This window comes from Crinia signifera, chromosome 6 (assembly GCF_055691185.1).
Source record: "Crinia signifera chromosome 6, ASM5569118v1, whole genome shotgun sequence".
Lineage (NCBI taxonomy): Eukaryota > Metazoa > Chordata > Amphibia > Anura > Myobatrachidae > Crinia > Crinia signifera.
The window spans coordinates 217015425-217036040 of NC_139222.1; the positions used below are offsets into that span (position 1 = coordinate 217015425).

Below are 20616 nucleotides of genomic sequence, written 5' to 3' on the forward strand. Positions count from 1 at the left end.
AGTGAATTTACCGTTCTATCGAACTGGTATCTATAAACGGTAATAAAGCAGGGTCCTACCCGTTTCAGACCCGTTTTTTTTCATCCACTATTTTCTATGGGTTTAAACGGGTTCAATGTTGTGAGGTGACAAAAACAGCATTGAAATACTGTTTAAAGATATGCAGTGTGAAAGGGGTTTTAGCTGGTAGACCCGTTTTTAGAAATGTTTTTAAATATCGGGTCAAAGCAGGTGTTGCGGTCTGAAAGCAGCATTAGATGTAGGTTCACCTGTGCCTGCACCCCTTCCAAGGACTTGGAAAAAGCAGGATGGTATGTACACCTCCATGCACCCAAATCAAAAAGTGAAAAACCCATGTTGACCTTTTAACTGTCGACCTTCCCAATGTCGACCTAATTCTTGTGTTGACCAAAAGACCCTGCCGACCTAAAGCCATGTCAGCCTTTCTCATGTGTCGACCTAAGGCCGGTTGACCTTCACTGGTCCCTTTATTATAACAACCCATATAGTACAGATCTGTCTGTACAAATGTGGCTGAAAACCTTTTGATTTCGATTCATTTTCACCAAAATCATCTGTTGGCAATGATCAGCTTTATAGAGCTATTAGGAATTTACATTTTATATTTAAGCTGAAAAATGTATTGCAATGCAAAATAAATCATTTCTGATTAAAGATCATATTTTTTTTAATGGAAATCATCCTGTTTATTTAATAAACTTAAACATGACTCACCTTGGATATGTGGGTATTTAATCATCACCAGCAGACTGAACTGCAGTGTGTTTGCTGTGGTCTCTGTTCCCGCTGTGAACAACTCCAAGACGGAAGAAGCCAGATTCGCCTCACAAAATTCATTACTGTTCAGTTCTTTCTCCTGCAATCCAAATTCACAATGATAAGAGAAACGTTCAATCTGTACAGTTATGGTGCCAACACACGGTGAGATGTGTTCTAGGTGCGATTTGAGCCTCAGACCTGCTCGCTAAAGGCCCCCATACACTAGGGCGACTTGTCCCCCCGACTTCCCCCTGAGCTTCCCCGGCTGCTCCCCGGGGGAGCTTGATTAGATTGGCACTTGATGTGCCATTTTTTACATGTGATAAATCGTCTTGATTTATCACATGTAAAAAACCCGGGGAGCGGGGGGGGGGGGGGGGGGGGGGGGCTACAGAGCAGGGCTGCTGATGGGAGCAGGGGCGGCTGGGGACGCTGCGGGGGACACAGGCGGCATAGAGCCGGGCAGAGGGAGCCGGGAGCTGTCAGTGCTAGAAAAAAAAGCCTATACAATGAATGGGCAGCCTGTGATTGGCTAAGCGCTCTCTCAGCCAATTGCTGACTGGCTGAGAGAGCGCTCAGCCAATCACAGGCCGCCCATTCATTGTATGGGCTTTTTTTTTTTTATTCAGTACTGACAGCTCCCGGCTCCCCTGCCCGGCTCTATGCCGCCTGTGTCCCCCGCAGCGTCCCCAGCACCCCCTGCTCCCTCCACCGCTGCGCCGCCCCACTAGGTCCCAAGTCGGGTGGTCGGACGTGCAGCAGGTCCGACCACCCGACGCAGATCCGATGCGCACGGGACCGCGCATCGGATCTGAGGGGACATCAAAACTAGCCGATTTTGGTCCGATTTCGGCCAGATCCGACTGATCTGGCCGAAATCTGACCAAAATCGGCTAGTGTATGGGGGCCTTTAGTGTTCTTTTGCTGCTTACCGAGCGGGTAAATTAATTTGTCCCAGATCAAAACTGAATCACCCTCAATGTGTGCTATGTGATTTGGACTGTACATAGGCCTGCCACTAGGGATTGTGGGGCCTGGGACTGTTTTCTAATCTGGGCCCTAGAACCCCCACCGACCTCAGCCCCCCTCACTTTCATTTACCATTCGACTTCCCTGTTCCCTCTTGTGCTGTGCTGTCTGCACTTCTCAGTGGCTAAATGAAGCCCTGCTCCTAGAGCGCAGGCTTCTTCACCTCCAGACACCGGCATCCAATTACTATGTGGCACCGGTGGTGAGCCAATCAGAGCTTGCGTACCTACAGACGCTCTAATTGGCTAACCGCACGCAAGCTCTAATTGGCTCACCACCCAGTGCCACATAATAATTGTCCGCCAGCGTCCCGAGTTGAAGAAGCCTTCGCTTCAGGAGCAGGGCTTCGTTCAGCCACTGCGCAGCACAGTGGAGGGAGGGAGGGGGGTGCGATGGACAAAATTAGTTTCCCGGGCTCTTCCCTCTCTCTCAGAAAGGCCGGGCCTGGGACAGCTGTACCACCCCCTGATGGCGGCCCTGACTGTAACATAGTGTGTTTTGAACTACACCAGATAACTACACTACAATAGTATGTAGTACAATAGTCATGCGATGTATTACAAATATACCTGCATGCACATCCTATTTAGCCTTGCATCGCATGAAAATAAAACCACGGTGCAATCTAGAAGCGATCTGATTTGAACTAAAGATCAAATCGCATGCGATAATCCCACTGTGTATTGTTACCATGGCTGTGGCATCTTACTGTTGACTTAACGGTCATTTGGGCCGATTCAGACCTGCCCAATCCCCGTCTCTGATAGTGGGGGGCTGCGAATGCACATAGGCACTATTGCGCATGTGCAAACCCCTGCAGCGAACGCCTTTGGTGAGATTTTCATTTGATGGGTTTCTCGCACATTGATTAGCAGCCATGGGGGTTCACACCTGGCATTTCATGGGTGAGCCCCCCAAAAATGGTGGGCGCGCCCATAGAAATGCTGTGCCACAGAGTGACCGCTGGTGTTGTTTAGCATGATGTCCCTGTGTCTTTTTCTCACATGTTACATGTCACCTGGCGTTGTTTACAAACAGTATTGGACATGGGCGCCGCCAGGACACCTGCGATTAGCTGACTGCTGCTCACCTATACTGCAACCACAGAGAACAGAGGTGTGATCACATGACAAAGGTAGAACCAGGTAAACTAACTTCATGGTTTTGCCCAAATTGCTGCTGTGGCCAGAGGGCCGCGACCTACCCTTCGGTTCACTTATCAGTTGAATTCTGAACATCTAAGGATTCTACATATACTGTTAGAACAGTTGCAAAGTGTTCTGTCCACTATTACCCTACTGATACCAGAGATTGTTCGAAGCACTGAAATACTGAAAGTCACCATGATGAAACAATCTCCTGTTACAGAGGGGGACATTTATGAAGATGGAATTTCTACTTCACATGGGATGTTGCTATGTGCAATCAGAATCTACTTTTTACTCTGCAAAGCGGAACACCAGCATCGCAGACAGCTCTATATCTGCTTCTATTGTGGGAGTGCCAGTCATCTAATTAGCTACTGGGCCACTGCAAGTCTAGGAACTGTGGCTAATATCAATGTCACAGTGTTCTTATGCATAAATGCGAGGTGCCAACTCCCATCCTCTCTACCAGTCAAGTGTATTATGAAGGATGATATAACTAGGGTCCTGTTACACATAGTCCTTGTTTCAAGTCTGGGAACCAAGGGAGGATTTACAAGTCTCTCATCACCAAAAGGATCTCATCCTCCTTAGTCTCTGGTGGAACATCTGTCCCAGTAGCCTCAGGAATGTCATCCGATTCTGCAGCCTGTGACAGGGGATCTGAGTCTACAGCCCCAAGAAGAACATTTGTTTTGCCAGCCTCTGATGAGGCATCCATAGTTATGACTTCAAAAAAGGTATCGGATATTCTACTTCCAGAATAGGTATTCAAGCCTTTTGCTCCAGGAGAAAAATCCATTTTGCCAGCCTTAGGAGGTGTTTCTCCAGCCAGGATCCTAAGTGGGGTTTATAGTACCACAGATACAATCATGGATTCCTGTTAGCCACCTGAGAGTGTCATCATGTCGACAACTAGCTCAATCAAGGTCCAAGATGGTCCATCCGAACCCCCAGATTCTGTTATATATTGGACCACCTAGGTGGAGCAATATATACAGGTGCTTCTGGGTGAGTTGTTTGGCAAGCTGCTCACACTGTGGGGAGGTCAGCCTCCAGAACATAAATAGAGAAAAAAACACAAGGGGTGGTGGAGCGCTACACAGAAAATAAATATAAGTATATTTGACCAATTGGGTATTACAAATATTTTATTTTTACTAGTTAAAAAAGTCAATAACTTAAAAGCAATTGCATAGATTGGAATAAAATAAAGGTATACAGCCTGATATGGGTTCCACAAATATTTGAACACAAATATAGACAATATACGGTATCTCACTTGTTCCCAGGGTTACTCTCCCGAGTGGAATAATCACAATCTCCCACATAAATTTATGTGGAAACTGGAATAGCGGGTGTCCATAGACCTGCTGGAGGTTTTGAACCTGATCCTGGTTTTGTAGAGATCCTAAGGTTCCAGTCCTTAGTACAGGAGGTTACAGTGAATGGCAGGTGGTGGTGTCCCTTGTGATGTCCAGTATCAATGTCCAATAGTTGGAAGAAATTGGGAGGGGGAGAGTTGGTCCAAGTGAGAAATTCTATTTGTAATCCCAATCCCAGAACCCCCAGATTCTGCCTGTTCTGGTTACAGCTCAGCGCCTGCCTGTTCCAGTATGGGGCTCCAGTCTGTTGTCCAAGGAGGAGTATCTGAATGTTTAGTCAATAATTTGTCATCAGACCTTTCAGGTTTAAGTAACGATCCTTGCACCACAGACTAGGCTGCCTCCCAGACAGTTCTTGAGGGAGTTTCCCTACCAACGGATTCTGTCACCCAGATTCAAGAAGGAAGCACCTTTATTTAAAACTGAACTCTGAAGTTTTGCGACTTGGGTCCACCTTCTGGTTGGTCAGGGTCTCTGTGTCTTTTGCTACAATGTTTTGCATTGACTTTAGGTTTTGGATGACGCTTTCCTCTTTATACTGGTAGAATTGTTATTTTTTTATTTTTTTTAACAATATTCCATGAGGTTAAGATATGTGGCTTGCTGCTTATATTTATTGTGGGCTAATTGCTATGGTGATGGATCACTAGGTGATGTCAACGGGAAGGACTCCAGATGCCAATTTATTATTTTGTACTGTATCCCTGATAGCAATGTGATCAAAATACAAATAAATGTATTTAATAAATGAGTAAATCCTTTTTTCCTATGTGGAAAATGTAATGCTACCCTGAGATGAGCTGTTGGTGACCAGTGTTGCTTTCTCTACCATGGTTGTTCTAATAAAAAAAACAGACTGCTTTTCCCTACAACTGTGTCAGCATCATGTCTGGTAGAAGGTCATTTGTTACAAATTACAATATGCATGTACCGGGTTACAATATTGTCAGAGTAGCTTCTCTGCATTGCATTCCATTCTGGACGCAACTTGAGAAAGTTCTCAAAATTCGTTTGAACCTTAACCCCTTGAGTGGTGGATTTTGCTGGGGCAGGACAAACCTATCAGGGCAGGTTTGTCCTGCCCCAGCAAAACCCACCACAGAACGTAGGAAGGGCCCCCCTCCTCACCTCTGCTCTGGTGTTTGTACACCGGAGCTCCCCTGCTCGGGGATCGGGAATGTTCGCAGCGGCTCAGGAGGACTCTGGCACCTGAACTGCTGAGCGCTCCGAGCCGCCCCGAACATCCTCGAGCCTGCCGCCTTTGTCACTGCTGTGAATGTCGAATGGCAGCTGGCAGCTGGGGAAGTGGCAGGGGAGCTCCGGCGATCAGTCGTTGGAGCAGAGGTGATGGGGGGGGGGGACAGACAGGGGTGATGGGGGGCCCTAGAGGTGGTGAGCCAGTGGTGCACCACTGAAGGCACCACTGGCGCACACCTAGCCACCTACTGCATACCAGGACAGCCCGCTGCAGCAGCGCAGCTGAGCCCGGAACATTTACGGGCATACCACTCAAGTGGTTAATGCTGGGGCTGTAGTGTCATACAGAAAGATATTACAGTTGCCTTCCAGTATTGCATGATTATAAACTATACACTTTTTCTTATGTTAATAATTTGTAGTATACCTACATCATTTGTACTACTAAACCTTAAAAACATAGAATTTGATGTCAGATAAGAACCACTTGGCCCATCTAGTCTGCTCTTTATATATACATTAGTCAATCTCAACCCTTTTTGAACCATTAGATGCTCTTCAAGATATTGTTAAGATTGCTGTCTTTTAACCCTTGCACAGTATCTGCAAACCTCCTGCAAGCTAAGGCTTCAACTATAACAGCCACTATTCCATACCTCCCAACTGTCCCACTTTACAAGGGAATGTCCCGGTTTTTGGGGATGTGCCGGCGTCCTGCCTGGGGCTAAGGGAGTAGGGCGGCCAAAGCGTGAACTCTGGGCGCCGAAAAGTAGCAGGGCACGTGGCACCATACTCACTGCCTGCCGGTCCACCCTCCTGATGCCGACCACCCATCTGCTGAGGAGGCGCAGAGTCTCTGAAAGCATTACAGAGACCCTGCGCCCCGGCCACCACCACATAGAAGTGTCACGGGAGATGGATTGGATGAGGTCGTGTGCAGGGCCGGTGTAAGGCTTCTCAACACCCTAGGCAAAACTTCAACCTACTCCCCCTCCCCCCAAATTATTATTATTTTTTTAAATCATGCGATCTTCTCATCCCCAATCGGGAAGGTGGGCAAGTACCCTGCTTTCCCTAGAGGCCATCTGCACCCTCCCCTTTGCCACCCACAACAGAGTACAAGGAGGGGGGGCAGCAATGTAGGGAAGTATGACTCAAGGAAAAGTATGGAGGTGAGGTCTTAGACGTTCCACAGTCGCAACCTGCATTAAGTACAACAAGGATTCTCAAAGACATCCTTGATTTTTTGATTTGCAGACTTGGTGGCGCCCCCCCAGATCCCGGCGCCCTAGGCAAATGCCTAAAGCTGCCTAATGGTAGAGCCGGCCCTGGTCGTGTGTGGTTCAGGGACTGGTGGCAAGACAGCAGATGAGGGGTTGAATCGGGCTGGTTTAATGAAAGATTTCATACAGCAAAGACTCAAATACTTCTTTGAGAAACGGTGGCTGGCAAATAATAAAGAGCAACTTGCTCGGCACTTGGGAAGAAATTTGGAGTGCCAAAGTGGGAGAAATAAAGTCACATTGTAGAGTCTGATAAAGGGTAGCAAGGAAGTTTGATGATTCCGGAAAAAGACTTGAAGTGGTGACGAGCAGGAATGGATCCAATAACTGAAAGATTGTGGGAACTGGATAGCGGATGGCGATTTCAGGAGGAAAGAGCCCAGGAGCTCCGGCAGCGGATGGCGCTTGGCAGGCGTGGAACCAAAGCGATGGGGTCACTGCCAATACTAGCTGACAGACAGACTGGGACGGCAAGGGCACAATAACAGTCAGGAGCCTTCCAGGAAGTGCACAGCACAGAAGATGTTTTGCACTGACTCTGAGCAGCCTAGGCAGATTCCCTATATCCATAGAGGGCGGCTGCCATTGGCTGTCAGAGTACAACAGGTGGAGACACCTAACCTGGCCCAATCCCAAGTTTGCCCTTAAGCAAAATGGCGGCGGCCGCTTCCTGGCGCCTGCAGACTACAGGGCGGGTGCGCGCTCTCAGACTCCCCTGCCGCATCCATCACGCCAGGATCCTCTCCCCGCCGCTGTTCCGGAGTTGGGGACTGATACACGCTAGCCGACGGCGGGCATGGACGGGTGAGTACCGTACCCGCCGTGGTCCGCCGCAGCAGCGTGTGACATGAAGACATGCTAGAGGTACTCCTGTACCTCTAGCATCTATCACACTGACAGATGCTAGAGGTGTTGGAGGACCTCTAGCAGCTGTCTCCTTTGTGGCAGCGGCCATCTTTGGAGTGTGCAGGGTTTCTAATGCTGCAGAGACTCCACACCTCTTCGGCTGATGGGCAGTCGGCATCTGGCAGGGGGAAAGGTGGGCAATAAACACATTTGTAATGCCCCTTGGCAACAAGCATGTTACCCCTGACAATGAGCATGGAACTCCTGGAAACTAGCATGTGTAGGTAAGTGGCACTTCATGGGGGCATTATGTGTTTAAGCAGCACTAGTGGGGGCATTTTATGTGTATGCGGCACTACAAGGGGTAATTATATGTGTAAGCGGCACTACTGGGAGCATTATGTGTGTAATGGGGCACTTTTGGAGGGCATTATATGTGTAAGCAACATTACAGGGGGCATTATGCATGTAAGTAGCACTACAGAATGCATTATGTGTAATTGGCACTAGTGCCATGGTGGGTGCACAATTTATAATGACGCTATTGTGTGTAAAGCGTTAACCTGCAGCATTATGGTGTGTGGCATAAAAGTGAATTAAGGATTATGGTGAGTGGCATGTGCAATGGGCATTACAGTGGGCCTTATTTTGGTTCATTCTTTCTGACAAAATCCTTCTTAGATGGGCAAAACCATGTGCACTGCAGGTGGGGCAGATGTAACATGTGCAGAGAGAATTAGATTTGGGTGGGGTTTTACTTCAAAGTGAGATCTATATTGCAGTGTAAAAATAAAGCAGTCAGTATTTTCCCTGCACAGAAACAAAATTCCTCACCCAAATCTAATTCTCTCTGCACATGTTACATCTGCCCCCCCTGCAGTGCACATGGTTTTGTCCATCTAAGAAGGATTTTGTCAGAAAGAATGAACCAAAATAAGGCCCAGTGTGTGGCATAAAGTTACTTAAGCATAATGGTTTGTGGCACAATGTCTACTAGGCATTACTTTGTGGGTCATAATGTGTAATGGGCATTATGATGTGTGTGGCATAATGTGTAATGGGCATTACAGATTGTGTGGAATGTTCTATAATGGCCATTACAGTTTGTGCGGCATAATGTGTAAGGAGCATTACTATAAAAAGGAACGATGACTGGGGGGAGCCAAAACATGTCACCTAGCAACTCCACTGCCCGCAGACACCAGTGTCCCGCAGAGGGGGGGGGGGGAGGGGGGAGTTGGGCGTTTCCACAGCCTGGTCGTGTGTGGTTCAGGGACTGGAGGCAAGACAGCAGATGAGGGGTTGAATCGGGCTGGTTTAATGAAAGATTTCATACAGCAAAGACTCAAATACTTCTTTGAGAAACGGTGGCTGGCAAATAATAAAGAGCAACTTGCTCGGCACTTGGGAAGAAATTTGGAGTGCCAAAGTGGGAGAAATAAAGTCACATTGTAGAGTCTGATAAAGGGTAGCAAGGAAGTTTGATGATTCCGGAAAGAGACTTGAAGTGGTGACGAGCAGGAATGGATCCAATAACTGAAAGATTGTGGGAACTGGATAGCGGATGGCGATTTCAGGAGGAAAGAGCCCAGGAGCTCCGGCAGCGGATGGCGCTTGGCAGGCGTGGAACCAAAGCGATGGGGTCACGGCCAATACTAGCTGACAGACAGACTGGGACGGCAAGGGCACAATAACAGTCAGGAGCCTTCCAGGAAGTGCAATGGGCATTACAGTGTGTGGCATAAAGTTACTTAAGCATAATGGTTTGTGGCACAATGTCTACTAGGCATTACTTTGTGGGTCATAATGTGTAATGGGCATTATGATGTGTGTGGCATAATGTGTAATGGGCATTACAGATAGTGTGGAATGTTCTATAATGGCCATTACAGTTTGTGCGGCATAATGTGTAAGGAGCATTACTATAAAAAGGAACGATGACTGGGGGGAGCCAAAACATGTCACCTAGCAACTCCACTGCCTGCAGACACCAGTGTGCCGCAGAGGGGGGGGGGGAAGGGGGGAGATGGGCGTTTCCACAGCCTGGAGGGAATAGATGCTGTGTGCATGCGCACAGCATCTATTCAGTGCTGCAGAAGGGTGAAAAATGGGGGTGTGGCCTGAGGACACGGGTGATGGTAATCATACATTACATACATACATACATTTATTTATTTATTTACAGTTTCTTATATAGCGCAGCAGATTCCGTTGCACTTTACAATAGTAAACAGTGATAAAACAAACTGGGTAACAACAGACAGACTTAGAGGTAGGAGGGCCCTGCTGCAAGCTTACAATCTTTAGGGAAGTCCAGGAACAGAGCATTTTCTCCCTGAAGTAGAGGGTCATGTAGGCAATCCTGGATATAACACAAAGATACTCTTGCAATATGCACTTGTGCATAGCTCCCAACATGACCCTCTCCAGTAAGGACACAATGCTAGGTTTCTGGACTTCCATCCAAATGTATGATTAGAGAAGAAAGGTGTTTTAACACAGGTGATGGCAATGATACATTCGGAGGGAAGTACAGAAACAGAGCATTGTGTTCCTCCTGGGTCATGGGTCATGTTGGGAGGTATGCAAGTGTGCAAGTATGCAAGTGTAACAATGTACAGGATGTAACACAAAGAAACTCTTACAGTATGCATAGGTGTAACAATACACAGGATATTACACAGATATACTCTTGCAATATGCACAAGGGCAAGAGGACACAGGATGTACATAGGATGGAAAACTCCAGAAACATAGCTTTTGCTGAACACAGGACTGGGACAAAGACTGGAAGGCTCAAACTCCCACAGGAGCACAGGATACCAGACCAAGAGCACAGACCAGAATCAGATAACAAGACTCTGGGAAGAAGAACTCACTCAGAGGCTATAACTGGCCAGGCATGGCTGGGCTGACTCCAATATAAAGGAAAAGGAATACAGCCAAGGCCAATCACCAGAGAGCAGCCTAAACTCAGGTAACAAGCTAGTCTACTACAGCTGAGGCACTAGAGCCCATATTCCCCCCCCCCCCCCCCCCCCCCCCCCCCACACACACACACACACACACACACAAGCACAGCCTAGAATACTCCAGCAGAGCAGAACTGGCATACAAAGGCTGATTGCAGCTGTACTTTTGCCTATCAACAGGCAGGACAGAATCCTGACAAGAGATGTAACATTACCTCCTCCCTTAGGGTGGACTCTGGATGCTGGTTGGAACTCAAGGATACACTTAATGTATCTGCTGAGACTTCTTTTTCTTCTTTTTTTTTCAGATTGTTTAGGTTTACATAAAATAATACCAAACATGTTGTTTGCAGTAGCGCATGCAGGGGGGGTTCTGAGTACCCAGAAACCCCCCAGGATCCTGAAAGCTGAAGGTCCCCTCTTTCCATGGTTACAAGAATTTTAAAAATCGGCCCATGGGAACCGGAGATATCTGACTTCAAAACAGTGGTCCCCTTCCAAGCCTGTTAATTGCTCTTCCCAGTCAGATATTTTAGGTTCTGTCTGACTTAGAGTTTTTCTGAGGGTATATTCCAAAAGCTGGGACTCTTCCCCTTTGATGAACACCAGAAGCTTGTCTCTACTCTGCCCAGAACCAGAGATATAAGCCTTCACGCACCTGGTATGTAGTTTTATATTCTCATTTGGCAGATTGCTCTGTCTCCTGAACTCTGATCCCCTAGTCCCTACCATTTGGTAGGTGGGATTCTATAAGAAATCTATTTCCAGGAACTGGAGATATCTGCAATCAAGCAAGCTGTCCTCCCACCACAAAATTATGAATAATAAGCCCACTCCACTATACACACCTCCTCTACATATTAAACATCCTCTAACACCGTGGAAGGTAGGTATCAGGGCCACTTCATTCAGCCCAATGCCCCCTTCTCCCACCCCATCTCCCACCATCTGTACAGCAAAGGGGTAATTAGTGAAAATTACTGATCCAGGCCCTACATGCTGAGCGGTTGATATAATACCCCCTACCACCCGTGGGACATCAAAGCTTCCCCCACCCCTTCCGCTGGAGGATCGGTAGGGGCCCCAATACATTACTATGCCCAGGGGTCTACACTGCTGTTGATGCCCCTGTATGTATGTATATATACATGTATATATATATATATATAATTATTATTTATATACATTTGGTCTATCTATAATACTTTAACTGACCCGGCATATACTGGGTCACCTAATTGTCCGTCTCCATGCTTTGCTCCGCTCCTGTGGAAACCCCCTTCTGAAAATCCTGCGTTTGCCCCTGTTTGAACTGAAGGTACCCTCAAGCTAAGAAAGTTCATTGACTTTAATCAGAGCTGGAATCTAAAGGCAGGATTGCAGTTTTCTCTTGATAAACGGTTGGCATCAGATAAGAAGCACAGCTTGGCTGGACATACACTGGGCTTTGAGGAACAGGCCTGTTAACTTCTTTACCAGAATCAGAATCTGGGTTCAATTCTAAAATAGATCCTCTTTTCTCGGGAGCTGAATTCTTGGAGATATACTGCAGGCAGAAGAAAAGGGTGTGGTATGACACACCGACAGTCGGGATTCCGACAGTCATTTCTCCGACGTCGGAATCCCGACTGCACAGCGGGGGGAGCGCAATGAAGCCCCTTGCGGGCACCTATTTTATTCTCCCTCTATGGGGGTTGTGGACCCCCACGAGGGAGCAGTCGGGATTCCGACGTCGGAAAACTAAATTTAGTAAGAAATCAGTAACACATCAAGAACACAATCAAACCTTAAAGGCGAAAAAAATGCTTGCTGGCTAGCAGCTTGGCAGGAAAAAATTGGGGAACTATAAACCGTGGCCACAAGGAATGATTATGATATAATTGGTGTAACAGAAACATGGTGCAACAAGTCACAAGATTGGGATTTAAACATGAAGGAATATACCCTTTTCAGAAAAGACAGGGAAAATAGAAGGGTGTGTGCCTTTATGTAAGAACAAATTTAAAAATGTGAGAAGAAAATGAGCTTGGGGATAGCTGAAGATAATACTGAGGCCATGTGGGCAGTGATACCTGAAAATAACAAAAAATCTAATAATATCTTAATAGGGGTATGTAAAAGACCACTGAACATTAAGGAAAGGAATGAGGCACTACTTTTAGACCAAATAAAAAAAACTGGCGGATATGGGGCAGGTATTAATTATGGGCAATGGACAAATGAGACATGTAAATCAGCAAAAAGCGGTGGGTTCCTAAATTTACTCAAGGATCAGTTTACCACACAATTGGTTGAAACACCAACGCATAATGGGGTATTATTGGATTTAGTATTAACAAACAATATAGATTCAGTTTCAAATACCAAAGTAATAGAACATCTGGGAAACAGTGACCACAACGCTGGTCTCACTGGAAATCAACTTCTGTAAACAACAACATATATGACCAGCTAAAATATTACATTTGAGGAAAGCTACCTTTGAATTGTCATTTGAGGGGAAGAATACAAAGGAAATGTGGGAAACCCTAAAAAATGTGCTTGAATCATTAACTATTAAATATATCCCAAATAAAGGTATAAAGGGTAAAATCAATAAGAAAAAACAACCACGTTGGACTAAAAAGTAAGGACAGCAATAAATAATGAATGAGGAGGCATTAAATAAGTACAAAGAATTAAATCAAATTTGTAAAGGGGTAATTAAAGTTGTTAAAAGTGAAAATGAAGAGCGCATAGCCACTGAGAGCAAAACCAATCCCAATAAGTTTTTCAACTACATAAATAGCAAATGAATACTAAAAGAGAACATAAGCCCATTAACCAATATCAATGGTAATAGCATTACAGAGCATAAGGGAAAAGCAAAACTGTTAAATTAGTTTTTCTCATTAGTGTTTACTAGGGAAGAGCAGACAGTAGAGCATACGGGTATCACAAATGGGACGAGCCAGCTAAATCTTAATATTGTTTTCATGACAAATGATATTAAATTGAGACTCAGCAAAATCAAAACAAAGAAATCCCCAGGTTCGGATGGGATTCATTCTAAGGGTCTAATGGAATTAAGGGAGGAATTAACCACCCCTCTGTATTAGATTTTTGAGAACTCATTTTCATCTGATAAGGTACCGAAAGACTGGAGAATAGCAGAGGTAGTACAAATATTCAAAAAAGGAAAAAGGGACGATCCAGCTAATTATACCTGTGAGCTTAACATCAATAGTGGGTAAATTATTTGGGAGATTTGGTACTTATGTAATATCTGGGCTCCCGGTTTTCTTATGAGACCGTGTCCCCTCGCGGGGCACGGTGGCTCGCTGCGCTCGCCACACTATATAAAATCAACTCCATGCGTATTTGGATAGTAGGGGTATGAAAAAATGGGATGCATTTAACATGGGAGTCCAGATAATACATAAGTACCGGAGATTTTTAAGGGATCATATCCAGAACTATTTAGAGCTTCATAGTTTAATCAGTATTAACCAACATGGGTATGTGAAAAATCGCTCTTGCCAAACTAATTTATTAGGCATCTATGAGGATGTCTGCAGTAACCTAGATAATGGAAATGCTGTAGACATGGTCTTCCTAGATTTTGCTAAGGGTTATGATATGGTGCCACATAAGAGGTTGATAAATAAAATGGAGGATTTGGGACTAGGGGTAAAAATTTGTAGATGGGTAGGGAACGGGCTGCGTAATAAAGAACAGAGTATGGTTGTAAACAGTGCAGTATCAAGTATGTACCAGTACTAAGGAGTGCCACAGGGGATGGTGCTAGGGCCCCTTTTATTTATTAACAATATTGAGGTGGGTATATTTAGCAAAGTTTCCATCTTTGCTGATGACACAAAACAGAGCAGAGTAATTAGAACAATCGAGGATTTATACACACTTCAGAGCGATCATCATTCAATAGAGTAGATGAGTAGGCAAAAAGTGTAAAATGAGGTTCAATGTGGATAAATGCAAGGTTATGCATATTGGGAGACAGAACCAATGTGCTAGTTATAACCTAAGCAGGGTGGCACTGGGTAATTCAGAACTTAAAAGGAATCTTGGGTGCAGTGCTCAATGTCATGTAGAAACAAATAAGGCCAACAGGATACTAACATGTATAAGAAGCGGTATGGAGACTAGGAACTCAATAGTAATTATACCACTGTACAAAGCATTGGTTAGATCACAACTAGAATACGGAGTACAATTCTGGGCCCCACACTATAAAAAGGACATACAGTAGTAGAACTGGAAAAAGTCCAAAGAAAAGCAACAAAGATAATAAAGGGGATGGAGAATTTAAGCTATGAATACAGATTGAACAAATTGGGATTGTTTACACTAGAGAAGAAATGTTTAATGGGGGAGATGCTTAACACGTATAAATATATCAGGGGCCAATATAAGGAACTGTGAGGTGCCCATTTTTCTGTAAGGAAGGACTCTAGGACACATGGGCATGAGTTTAGGTTAGAGGAAAGATGATCTTGTTCCCTTAGAAGGAAAAAAATGTTTACGCTCCGAGCAGTTAAATCTCTTCCTGGTGAGGTGGTGTCAGCTTTAATGAGGCTACAAACCAGGGACGTTCGGTGAGGTAAATGGCTGAGGAGCCCCCGGCAAGTACCAGAGCCAGATTTGCACACAATATATGAGCCATGGGGTACATGCTGGCATTATACACATGAGATTTGCTGAATTTTGATAAGAGATGTGCAGAAAAGGTAGCGCCATAGACTTTTTACTCCAGAGTTTTGACTATAAAAATGATTAGAATAATAAAAATAAGATTTTATTTTTATATATTCTTTGTATTTTTTACATACTTTATCAATTCATCAAAACTCCGGCATATATGCTAGTATGACAGGAAAGGCTGTGCCTCAGACCACCGCACGCCATTGGTACAAATCCATTCCAAGGGTTTTCCCCTGAAGGATTAGAGGAGATACAATGCAATATTAGCAGTAATCCCAATGGAAGATCTTGATTGCTTAATAGTGACAAAATGTTTTACCAGCACCACAAATTGAGTTATGTCCTCATCAAAAATTATTGATATGGACACATCCTCTAGGGAATCCGAAACTGAATTGGACAATGGATCTTCACAAGAAGTAGGGCTTGAGTCCCCCTGTTGGATAGCATAACTAGTATTCTCAGGGACAGAATAACTAGGGTATACGGCTGAAGCCATGATACTTGAGAACTTGCATCAGGAACCTTTGCAAAGGTTGTGGCCCTCAGGACCTCTGCTGAGGCTGTGGCCCTAGGGACCCCTCCTTGGGCTGTGGTCTTTGGGACCCTTTTTGAAGTTATGGCCTTTGAGACCTCTTCTAGGGCTTTGACCTTCAGAACCCCTCCTGGTGCAGTGGTCTTCATGACCATTTCTGAGGTTATGGCCTTTGAGACCCCTGCTGGAGCTGTTGACTTCCAGACCCCTCCTGGGGCTTCTAGTCTGCTCCTGGAGTTATGGCCTGCAAGACCCCTCCTGGGGCTATGGCCTTCAAGACCCCTCCTGGGGCAGTGACACTTGAGACCCCTTCTGGGGATAAGGCCTCTAATACCCCATTTTTGGGGTTGTGCCTTTTGAGTCTCATTCTGGGGCTATGGCTCTTAGGACCTCTACTGGGGCTAACTCATTCGAGACCCCATCTGGGACTAAAATCTAAGACTCCCCTTTTGGAGTTTGCAGCTTTAGAAACCCTCCTAAACCTAACAGCTTAGGTACCCCTTTTGGGATCAGAACATCAGATGTTTTTACTAGCAAAAACACTTGATGGTTTTGGGTTTGATATATTGAGGGTTTTTTTATGAGCTGCAACATTGGTTTCAGCTCTTGGTAATGAAACATCGATTGCCCCTCCTGGGGTCAGAACCTCAATTTTTTATTCAGAGACTGAAACCTGGAACTTTACTTTTGGGATCAAAACATCAATTACCCCATCTGGGGTCAGAACATCAGATGTTTTTTCAGAATTTATTTTAAAAGAGAAAAACATCTTCCTCCGATTCCCAAAACTATATGACCCTCTAGTCTAGACCCCAATTCCAAAACAGAGTTTTATACTGGGTCGGTTCTATGACAAGTTCCTCTGCCACAATGGAAACAGGAATAGATCTAGAAACCTGACTCAACTTGGCCTGAGGAAAAAACTTGTCACCACCACTTGGCTTGCACAATTCACAAACCTGGATGAAGTGGTCGGAACCCCCACAGTATAGACATAGGTTTAAGGTTCTACGTCGCTGATGCTCCTCCTGTGAGAGCTTAGGCTGTAGAAAACTTTTATGCCTCTTCTTATTCTATTTATAATAGTATTCACTTGACAAAAAAAATTGCGCCAATATAAACGCTGGCCATCCCCATGTGAATGCAGGCTGGGGTGGGCAGCTGATGTCACGGTACGTTAGCCGCCCGCCAGTTCCCAGAACAGGACGCTAAGTCTAAGTCAGCAAAACTGAATTAACTTTGCGAGCACTGTAGAACTCATTCGATAGTCAATGACCATCAAATGATTTAGGACCCGCACGCCACCCTGCGAACATTTGAAGTGTGGCGGGGATATTCGCTAGGCGGCTGGGATATTCGCTAGGCAGCGGGGGGCAGGTATTCACATGCCCGGCGGGGGGGGTGTCAGAATGCTTGCTAGGCAGCAAACTACCGTTGCTTAGAGAGCCAACCAGAATCAGGCACTGAATGCAATGATACTTTTGCAATATGCACTGGTATAACAATATACAGGATATAACTCAGAAATACTCTTGCAATATGCACAGGCAGGGGTGCAAGTATGGCGGTACGGCGTACCAGTAAAACTTATTGTGCCGGTACCCCGTACCGCTATAACAAACCCCCCAAATTGCTTACTGCGCATATGTAAGTGGTGGGGGGCGTGGCCACTTACAAATGCACACTATGCGCGCTTTGGCCGTCAGAAGGAACTATTGGCAGCTTAGGGGGGAGCCAGTGGCCTCTGCAAAGCAGGGAGGAGCAGACCTGAAGATGCTCTCTCCCTGCTGTGATTACGCTGCCGCCCCCCCCCCCCCCAGATCGCTGCTGTGCTGTGTGCCTTTGGCGGATGGGACCCCGCTGCGGACCTCACATCCAAGGCAGGGGACGGGTGCCTGCCTACAACAATGATAGGCAGATGCGTGACAGTGGGGGCGGGCCGTATTACTGCGCTGCTGCTGGGTCTGGAGGGAGGCAAAGAGGTGCTGCCTGCTCATCCAGTGCCCCCCCAGCCATCAGCAGCCCCCAGAGCATGGCCACCAGGATTCGACTGGCCAGACATTGGGAGTGGGACTCGGGAGACTGCTCAAATTGTCTAAGCAGGAGCCAGGAGACGACAGCAGCCCGGCCTGCAGCTCCAGGAGCCAGAGGATATCAGGTAGTGATCTCAATGTGCCTTGACATGTGGTGGGATGTGTATATGTATATGTATTTATGTTTGAGTGAGAGTATCAGTGTGTGTAGTATGTATGTATGTATGTATGTATGTATGACAGCGGCAGTGTGTGTAGTATGTATGACAGCGGCAGTGTGGGTTTAGTATGTATGAAAGTGGCAGTGTGTAGTATTTAGGACAGTGGCAGTGCGTAGTATGTATGACAGCGGCAGTGTGTAGTATGTATGACAGCGGCAGTGTGTGTAGTATTTATGAATGAGAGCGGTAGTGTGTGTAGTATGTATGAATGAGAGCGGCAGTGTGTGTAGTATGTATGAATGAGAGCGGCAGTGTGTGTAGTATGTATGCATAAGATGCGGTGTGATCCTCGTAGCGCTCAAAGTTATAGATCCATAAAAAAGAAGCTAATGAAAAATAATAATAAACCAGTAGTTACGTGTTCATATGCCTCATATGTTCCAGGTATGGAATGTGTACCATCCGCAATTCAAGGATGATTCGTACATAAAAAAGAAAAAAAGCACATATAGCGTAATTTGCTTCTCAAAAGTTCATACTGGGTCTGTATTCCCCAAAAGGACACAAATGAGGTTCTCCTCTGTGTAGTGTTGTTATTCTTTATGGGTTCACCTCCTGTGTGCGTAGTAATGGATAGTGCTTACAATAAGCTTACATTCAAACGGGTGGTATAAAACACATCAAGGTATCTTTCAAACGCTCACTTGTATGCTTACATAATCCTCATATAACGGTTTCTTTTCCAATAAGATCACGTCCAGGCAGAAATGTTAAAAAGTTTGTAGAAATTTATTTGGAATAAAATAGTAAAAAGGAGGGACTTGTTTGATGACAAATACAATTCAAATAGTCTCCTTCAGGATCATAAAACATCAACGCGTTTCAACAGTATAAGACAGATACTGTTGAAACGCGTTGGTGTTTTATGATGCTGGAGGAGACTATTTGAATTGTATTTGTCATCAAACAAGTCCCTCCTTTTTACTATTTTATTCCAAATAAATTTCTACAAACTTTTTAACATTTCTGCCTGGACGTGATCTTATTGGAAAAGAAACCGTTATATGAGGATCCACCACGAGGATTATGTAAGCATACAAGTGAGCGTTTGAAAGATACCTTGATGTGTTTTATACCACCCGTTTGAATGTAAGCTTATTGTAAGCACTATCCATTACTACGCACACAGGAGGTGAACCCATAAAGAATAACAACACTACACAGAGGAGAACCTCATTTGTGTCCTTTTGGGGAATACAGACCCAGTATGAACTTTTGAGAAGCAAATTACGCTATATGTGCTTTTTTTCTTTTTTATGTACGAATCATCCTTGAATTGCGGATGGTACACATTCCATACCTGGAACATATGAGGCATATGAACACGTAACTACTGGTTTATTATTATTTTTTATTAGCTTCTTTTTTATGGATCTATAACTTTGAGCGCTACGAGGATCACACCGCATCTTGTGTTTTGTATCAGTTGTGTAGAGGGACCGAACTATCCCTCATTGTGGTTTGTAATCTTCATTGCTGCTCTAGGCGCAGTTGCTACAGTGGAGAAAAAGGTTTTTTGTATAGTATGTATGCATGACAGCGGTAGTGTGTGTAGTATGTATATATGTATGTATGACAGCGGCAGTGTGTGTAGTATGTATGACAGCGGCAGTGTGTGTAGTATGTATGGTAGGAGATGCTGCTATCTGGATCCTGGGGGAAAGGGGATGTAAAATGGAGGTAGATTCATGTTAAATGTCTCAATTGACCCGATTTTCCTGTTCAATGTCTCAATTGACCCAATTTTCCATAGGAAACAATGTTAAATGGCCCACAAAGGCCAAATAGGCACCCTGAAGTGTGAAATGGCCCCCACAATTGTTAACGCCACCCCACGATCAAAGTTAACCCGAAGCGTGGCGAGCGCAGCGAGGCCGCGAGGGGCGGTGGTACGCGTCCTACGACCTTTTTATACCCCCACTATCCACGTCGGCGTGGAGTTGAGAATAGAAAGTGTGGCGAGCGCAGCGAGCCACTGAGCCCGAAGCATGGCGAGCCCCGCGAGGGGACGCGGACACCTTCACAGGTATACGCGTCCCCTCGCGGGCTTCACAGGTGTCCGCTGCGCTCGCCACGCTTCGGGCTCGGTGGCTCGCTGCGCTCGCCACACTTTCTATTCTCAACTCCACGCCGACGTGGATAGTGGGGGTATGAAAAGGTCGTAGGACGCGTACCGCCGCCCCTCGAGGGCTCGCTGTGCTCGCCACGCTTCGGATTGACGTTGATCGTGGGGTGGCGTTAACAATTGTGGGGGCCATTTCACACTTCAGGGTGCCTATTTGAGCTCTGTGGGCCATTTAACATTGTTTCCTATGGAAAATCGGGTCAATTGGGACATTGAACAGGAAAATCGGGTCAATTGGGACATTTAACATTGTTCCCTATGGGAAATCGCGGGCATCGCGACGGTCGCATCGCATGCGATTTTTTTTGGTCGCATGCGATGCGACCGACGTGATTTTTTTTTCCCTAACGATGCCCACGATCAA

The 20616-nt window shown here is 45.6% G+C and overlaps 1 protein-coding gene across 2 annotated transcripts in view; it reads right to left on the minus strand.

Annotated features, from left to right (window-relative positions):
- The window catches only part of LOC146008963 (cytochrome P450 2C20-like), a 111162-nt gene that overhangs the window by 26763 nt on the left and 63783 nt on the right, over positions 1-20616 (minus strand). For both annotated transcript variants that reach the window (XM_083148842.1, XM_083148843.1), the window contains one exon: positions 736-877. In XM_083148842.1, the coding sequence (XP_083004968.1) occupies positions 736-877 (142 nt within the window). The remainder of the gene's footprint in view (positions 1-735; positions 878-20616) is intronic.